Source organism: Oryzias melastigma, linkage group LG13, assembly GCF_002922805.2.
Source record: "Oryzias melastigma strain HK-1 linkage group LG13, ASM292280v2, whole genome shotgun sequence".
NCBI classification, from domain to species: Eukaryota; Metazoa; Chordata; class Actinopteri; order Beloniformes; family Adrianichthyidae; genus Oryzias; species Oryzias melastigma.
In genome coordinates, this window is record NC_050524.1 from 5,511,586 (window position 1) to 5,519,668 (window position 8,083).

At 44.3% G+C, this 8,083-nt stretch overlaps 1 protein-coding gene across 2 annotated transcripts in view; it reads left to right on the plus strand.

Moving 5' to 3' along the window:
• The window catches only part of cdon (cell adhesion associated, oncogene regulated), a 49,666-nt gene that overhangs the window by 20,969 nt on the left and 20,614 nt on the right, over window positions 1-8,083 (plus strand). For both annotated transcript variants that reach the window (XM_024277501.2, XM_024277502.2), the window contains exons 3-8: window positions 276-554; window positions 1,046-1,192; window positions 2,193-2,333; window positions 2,409-2,699; window positions 2,780-3,049; window positions 7,573-7,844. In XM_024277501.2, coding sequence (XP_024133269.1) covers window positions 276-554; window positions 1,046-1,192; window positions 2,193-2,333; window positions 2,409-2,699; window positions 2,780-3,049; window positions 7,573-7,844 — 1,400 coding nt within the window. The remainder of the gene's footprint in view (window positions 1-275; window positions 555-1,045; window positions 1,193-2,192; window positions 2,334-2,408; window positions 2,700-2,779; window positions 3,050-7,572; window positions 7,845-8,083) is intronic.

Sequence of the window (8,083 nt, forward strand, 5' to 3'; positions counted from 1 at the left end):
GCAGTGGCAGGGGGGTGGCAGGACAGGTGCAGGGGGATGGCAGCACAGGGGCAGGGGGATGTGTCAACCTTATGTTTGTGGTCACGTAAATCGAAGGGATCCATTGGGATTTTGTGCAGATCTTTTGCTACAGAAATACACTTTAAAAATGCAATTTTAATTCAAATGAGGACATAATTATATGAATGGGAAAAAAATATATAAAGTAATTTTCTAAACCCAGCCCCTGATTTTTTTGTTCTGAACGGTTTTTTTTGTTTTGTTTCTGTCTGCAGCTCAGTATCCGTCTTTCCTCACCGAGCCGTCCTCTGTGGTTCGGAGTCCGGGCTCCGCTGTTCGTCTCAAGTGTCTAGTTAGTCCTTCATCTGCGTCCGTTTCCTGGCGCTTCCAGGGCCTCCCCCTGGAGAAGAACCTGCTGCTTGGCGTGGAGCTCAGACGGAGCTCCCTCATCATCTCCTCCCTCACATCCAGCCACGCCGGCGTCTATCAGTGCGTGGCACGCTTGGACCACGGGCCGGCCGTGGTCAGCCGCCTGGCTCGTGTGGCCGTAGCAGGTACGGATGCAGATAATTGCCCCTCTGTGTGCATTCAGCTCACTTCAAAGGAGGTGGAAGAAAGGCAGGAAGCAGCCTTGAGAAAAGGAAGGCCGTTCTGTGAGTGTTGAGTGTGTAAAAAGAATTCATATTACCAGTCGCCTTCTGCTGAGTGGCGGCGGGGAAGGAAGCGGTAGGAGTTTTGAGTCGGGCAGCCGTCCAGACACCTCTTGACTGGTGTCCTTAATGAGCTTTGGGCTTTCCTGTGTGAGAGTGGCGTGTTCCTCTGCTCGCTCGGCGGTTGTGTTAAGAGGCTGACCCCGATCCGGAGCGGTATCAGGCATGAACAGAATCAATCTCTGCAACAATAAACAAACGCAGCGATCCAACACAAACAGCTCAGCTGGAGCAGAACCATCACGCTCGCTCCTGGCTCGCAGCGTGTTAGACGTCTGGTGAAAGAGTTTCAAAACCAAATGATGTTTTATTGCTTTTTTCTTTTGTTTTTGCAGAAATATCACAATATAAAGATGACCAGCAGCAGCTGCTGTCCGCGCAGGAAGGCGGGACAGTCCGATTAGACTGTCCTCTACCGCACAGCGTCCCTCCAGCCCATCCCAGACTGAAGGTTCGAGGGAGCTGGATGGAAACGTCAAAAGGTGTTTAAAAGACTCTTATTTCTTCACCCGACTGTATCGTAACTTTACAAAAAGAATTTCTTCATGTTTCTTTACAATCGTGAAGTGAGAAACACTCAAACACAGCTGTTTGCTATAACTCTTTGACCATGTTTGCAATAATGTAATTCTAGCAGATTCTGAAGCTGAGAAAAGGAAATTGTGCTGATATGCAACATTTTACAGTAGTACTGCCACAAAGTACTACTGTGAAGTTTTTCTTTAATGTACCACTACAGCAAGGAACTCCTTTACAAGTTTTTCGTTACAGTAGTACTACTGCAAGCTACTCTTTTACAGTAGTACACTACTGTAAAGTACCACTGTGAAGGCTTTCTTTATAGCAAAGTACTACTGTGAAGTTTTTCATAACAGTAGTACTACTGTAAAGTACTACTGTGAAATTTTTCTTTACAGTAATACTACTGCAAGGTACTGCTTTACAGTAGTACCCTATTGTAAAATACTTCTGAGAAGTTTTTCACTACACTTACTTCTGTAAGGTACTCATTTACAACAGTAGACCAGTCTAAAGTTTTACTGTGAAGTGTTTTCACTAGATTTAGTACTACTGTAAGGTACTGCTTTACAGTAGTACACTACTGTAAAGTACTACAATGAAGTTTTTATGTTTAGCAGTATTACTGTTAAGTGCTCCTTTTACAGTAAAAGGAGTACTTAACAGTAGTACTGCTGTAACGAAAAATGTAATTACAGTAGCAAGCTACTCTAATGTACTACTCTGAAGTTTTCTGTTACAGTAGTACTGCTGTAAGGTATTTCTTTAAAGTACTATACTACTATAAAGTACTACTGTACAGTTTTTCGTTACAATAGTATCACTGTAAGGTACTACTTTACAGCAGTACACTACTATAAAGTACTACTGTAGTACTACAGTAGAGTAGTTCAAAGAACGTATGGTATTTCCTGTTGACAGTTCCAGTATTAAAGGTTAACTGAATGTCTGTTCTTGTTTCAGATAATTATTTAGTCCTTCCATCGGGGAGCTTGCAGATCGTTTCCGTCACGGCGGAGGACCGTGGCGTTTACAGATGTGGTGCCATCAACCCTGTTACCAAGGAAACGGTCCAGTCTCATGGGATCAAGCTATCAATCGAGCGTAAGAGTGGAATCTTTCCGGTCTGAGACGTTGTTGTTGTTGTCATCTGCTGACGCGGCTTCTCCGCTCCTTCAGCTTCACCGCGGTCCTCCGAGGTTCTGGTCCAGTACCCCACGGCCCCACAGACGTTCTCGGTCCAGCGGTCGCAGCCGCTGACGCTGGAGTGCGTTGTCTCTGGAAGTCCGACACCCACAGTCCGATGGTTCAAAAACCACAAGGAGTTCACACTGGAGGCGACTCACAGGCGGCGCCACAACAACCTGGAGTTCCTGGCGCTGGGGAGCGCAGATGAAGGAACGTACGCCTGCGGGGTCGACGGCGAGAGCGGGATTGTGATGGGAGCCGACTATACTGTGAATGTTCTCGGTAATGAAAACACATTCAGGTTCTATGAACCCGTCTACGGCAGACGAGGAATCAGTGTTTCCCTCCCTCCTCTCCTGCAGAACCCGTCTACATCCTGGAGAACCTGGTAGACCAACACCTGCCTGTTGGCTCGTCTGCTCATTTCACCTGCCTGGCTAAAGGAAGCCCCTCCCCAAACATCACCTGGCTGTTCAATGCCGAACCCATCCGGCCGTCGCCCCGTTTCCAAATGTCCGGATCCTCGCTGGTCGTTACAGACGTGACCTCTCAGGATCAGGGAGTGTACCAGTGTCTGCTGGACAACGGGATTGGCTCGGCTCAGTCACATGGGACGCTCACAACACTGGGGGGTAAGTCTGACTACTTTCAACCTCTTACTTTTATGAACGAAAAGAAAACAAGGTGCAGCGGAGAAGAAGCAGTTACGTCAGGGGTCTGCAACACTTAAAGAGCCGTTTGGGTCGATTTCTCACTGACCACAACCCAGGAGGAGCCACACATCCTTTAGAAAATAAGACTTTGTATTTACGTTATTCTTATGTTTATGAGAATTATAAACACACAAGTATTTTTTGGCATAAATAAAACAAACTTTAAGAGAAACTAGATTTTTTTTCTCATATATGAAACTTTTAACAGAGGTTCACTACACTTCCTTTCAAAATAAAAGACTTCCTGTGTCACATAGAATCATCTTGATGGAGCAAATCTAGTAGTTTAATGTCAGCAATGAAAAAAACACTTTGTTTTTTAACTTTTGTGGTGCTTCTTAGCCAGAAATTCGTAAATCTAACTTTCTAAAACTAAAACAGAGATAACTAACTTAGAACACTGTAATTTGTCAAAATTTTTAGTTCTCCATTATCAAATCACTATGGCTACTGTGCTCACAGAGTGATAAGTTATTTTACTTTTTTAAAAACTTTTACTATGACTTGTAGTTTTCTTTAACCACAGAGCCACAATGGAGAGGTAGAAGAGCCAAACGTGGCTCTGGAGCCGCAGGTTGCAGACCCCTGAATTAGGTGACGGTATAAGGTTGCTAGCATATGCTGTTTAAGGTCATAAACAGATGGATAAAGATGTTCTGTTTACCGGGTTTTGCAGGTTTGGGACAGTTTGATGTTTAGACCGTCTCCTAGTTTTCTTACCAGATGGGATCGGCTTGTACAGTTTCTGCAGAGCGTCCTGGGTTGTGTGTGTTTCTCTGCATGCCGATAGATGAGGCTCGGCCAAGGCCCCCCCCCTCCAGCACACACTCCTTGAACTGAGCCTTGAGCGTGAGAGTGAGCTTTGTGCGCACCGCCGGGGATAAGCCCCCGGACGCTGGAATGTAAGGAGTAGTGGTGGAGGGTTATGACGAGGACCAGACCACCCTGCTGTCAACATCGTACACAACTCCCTTTTATTTATGAACACATCCAGACCCTCCTCCTCTACCAGTCTCCCTCAGGATCTCCTCCCTTTCCCCCGGCCGCTCCACGCCAAGGCCTCGCTCCTCAGCTGTATCTGCTGGAAGATTAATGCCGGAGCCTTCGGTACATAGGGAGGAGGAATCAGGACGATTCACGGCCGAGGAAGAGTCTGAGGATCTTTGTGCAAAACTGCTGACTATCAAGATGAAGCCAGTGGAGATAAAGGCTAAACGTTCATGTTTTGGTATCAGGTACCAAACGTTCTACAGCACGTGTCAAAGTTAAGGCCCGGGGGCCGGATTCTGTTTTTTAGGCTGTTCTGGAGTTGCGCTAATATTTACATGCTTTTTTTGTTTTTTAGGCTAATTTGGAATTTAGCTAGTGTTTCAGCTACATGCTAGCTGTTTTGACTAGTTTAGGCTTTTACAGTTTGTTTAGGCTATTTTGAAGTTTAGCTGTCTTTTCAGCTACATGCTAGCTGTTTTGGCTAATTTAGGCTTTTACAGTTTGTTTAGGCTATTTTGAAATTTAGCTATCTTTTCAGCTACATGCTAGCTGTTTTGGCTAATTCTGGATTTTTTTGTGTTTTAGGCAAATTTGGAGTTTAGCTATTATTTCAGCTACATGCTAGCTGTTTTGGGTAACCTATTTTTTTAAATTTGGGATTTAGCTAATATTTTAGCTGGCTATCAGTTTCAGCGTTTTCAGCTTTTAGCTTTGGTGATTTCAGCTAACAATTCTTTTAGCTATCAATTTCAGCATCTTCAACAGCCAAATTCAGCTTACAGCATTCACACTAGCATTTTTGCATGTAGTGCTATATATCTAGTTAATAATTATGTTAAAAATTTACAGTTTTAAAACTTTAGTTTTAGTGTGTTCAATACATGTTTATCCTGTTCGGCCCGTGACTTAAGGTGTATTTGGATTTTGACAGCCCGGTCCTACAGAACAAACAGCGTCTATGATCTGTGGGGTCGGCTGAGGATTTATCTCTGATGTTTTCTGCTCAGTGCGTTTCCCTCCATCCTCAGGGCCGCAGTTTTAGTGCTTTTATTTTGGTAGTTCGATGAAAAGCTTCAATTTTGTTGCTTATTTTTACTGATTTAACTGCTTTTACAGACTAAATGATTTATCAAGCAGCATCCAAAAAAACCTCCAGATATCCGTCTGTCGCCGAAGCCCTCTGACTTGGCAGCCGGTCGGGACTGTGACGGATCGTCCAATCAGCCGAGCTCTGTCCAAATGGGGGACGGCTTGTCTCCGCCTGTAATCCTCTTTGATTTACCGTCGCCATTACTCCCAGGTGCCTCCCTCTAATGGACTGACCTTTTTCTGGGAAGAACCTGGCAGTACATCTCCATCCAGGTGTAGTAGCACTTACTGGAGATATATCACTGCCTTAATCAGAACGGTGAGGCGGCCGTGGCCTGGCCTGGCGTGCCCCCGCCCCCATCTTCCTGCATGGCTGCAGTAACCCTAGCTGCGTCTGCGAGCGGGAGTGCGAGGAGCGGTGGATGTAGCGCCGCGCTCTGATTCCTGTCGGTATTTTAATGGCCGGTGTGTGGAATGCGGCAGCTGGCTGCGGTCCCCGGACCGGGTCTAGGGTTTCCAGCTTCAGGCCTGTTTGTTTTTTTCACCTTTTCTTTCCTCCTTCACCTGCAGCTGCAGCCCATATTACGGTGATAAGCCCACTGCAGACACAGTTATAATGCTTCAGTGTTTGTCCTTTTAACACCAAGACAACTGGATGTGTTTTTTAAGTCACTTTCTGACGTTGTTGTCTGTTGGATATGGTTGAATACTGAAGGGTACGTAGGGTTATCCTGCAGGTGACTCATCTCACAGTGATGAGTTCCTGGTTTGAATCCCTACTGGATCCTTTCTGTGTGGAGTTTGTATGTTCTAGTTGGCATGATGGGATTTTTCTTCCTCCTACAACCTAAAAGTTGGCGTTGTGGGTCAATTGGTGGCCCTAAATGTGTCCCAGGTGTGACTGTAAGTGCATGCTTGTGGATGGACTGGGGACCCATTTTCACCCAATGGTAGCTGAGATAGGCTCCAGCAGCCTCGTGTAGGACTAATTGAGTTAGAAGATGACTGGACTTGTGTAGCTTTGTGTAACATTTGTCTTCTTTAACTGAAGATTATTATGACGAGTTTGCAAACTTTTGATGTAAAAGGTTACAGTTTCTATGCCTTTTATGTAAAATAGAAAAATAAATTGAAGCATTTCTCAAAAGAGAGAGGGATGCTCGTTTTGTGTCTTTGTGTAAATTTGTTTTTAAACACTCTGTTTTTGATAGGTATTTTATTTGCTTTTATGTTAAGCGCCTTGTGTTTCGGCCGTAGAAAAGGCGCTATACAAATAAATAAAGTTTGAAGTTTGACGTTAGTGATGGGCCAATATAATTCTTTACGGTCGATACCAATAACCGATATTTCCCCTGCAACTGTGTCTGATAGCCAATATTTACAGATACCAATATTTAATAACACCAAGTTTAGATTTGGTTTTTGTTTCTTTATAAAAAAGTATACTCTTAAACTGTGAAAATGTATCTGAAAACATTCAGACTATTCACTGACTATTAGATGCAACTTTAAATCATAAGCTTTCCATTGCCGGAGGTCTAACCTTCATGCTATCCCAGACACGTATCGTTGGGAGTGGGGTCATCTGGAGCCCACATGATTTTTTAATTTCACTGGTGTCCATGGCAGACAGGAAATCCTGTCCACCTTTGTTCACTTTTGTCATAACCCTTTAATGTAAGGGTAGGGTCATCTGGACCCCAACAGAGAGCACAAGGGTTAGAGCAACATGTATCCCGATCAAACATAAAATATGCATGAAAACAGAACAATTACTGGCTATGACTGTTAGCAGAACCTTCCCAGTACCAACGATCTATTAGGAACAAGTAGGGGTGTAGGGAAAAACTGATTCGGCAATATATCGTGATATTTTGTTTGGCGATACTTGTATCGATATAAAATGCTGAGACGATGGTATTTAATACATTTTGTTTCCCTCCTAAACTCTAAATATTCAGGTCGTTTTTTTTCAGTCATACTGCTAAAAAAAGTGAAAATTTGTTCTGGTACAGTCTTGGGATATATTGCAATATGTATCGTATCGTGAGACACGTATCGGGATACATATTGTATCGCCAGACTCTCGCCAAGACACACCTCTGGGAACAAGTATCCATGTCAAAAATAGTGGATCTTAAAACACTCGGGACAATATTGGTAGTTTTTTTATTGGATAATTCCAAACTTTCAGCTAAATTTGAGGCACTGCGCCTCAGTTTGTTGGTGGGAGGAGCTACAGCTGGACATATTTTTGATAAAAGTTTGTAGAAGTAATATTTATCCACCTAAACTCAGGTGTTTTCCTACTTTCTGCACAAAAACGCTCGTGAACATTGAACTATGTGTCTTTTTTCTGACAGATCCAAAGCTGGCCTCTACAGTCTCCGCCCTCCCCGAGGCTTCGCCGTCACTCCACCCAATACAGAGCGACGAAGGTCTCGATCGCTTCCTGACCGACGACGACACCGCCATTGACCCGCCGGCCGACAGAAGCGGCGACCGCCCCACTCCGGAAGCACCAATTATCATCAGCCCGCCGCAGACTCACAAACCCGACGTGTACGACCTGGAGTGGAGGGCGGGGCGTGACGGAGGCAGCGCCATCAACGCATACTTTGTAAAATACAGAAAAGTGAGTGCAGTGAATGCCTCTGAATGAGACAATGAAAGCAGGTCTCAGCTGCAGCTGGAACCCTGACCTTCACAGGAAAAAAAACCAACAGTGATGTTCTCCTTGTTACTCAGTAGTGCTTCTACAAACAATTGTTTTAATGGTCGGCTAATCACAGATTATTTATTCTGATTAATCAACTAATCGGGTCATTGGCAGACTCGATGCAAAACACTCATCTTAACCATCATTAGCTTTAA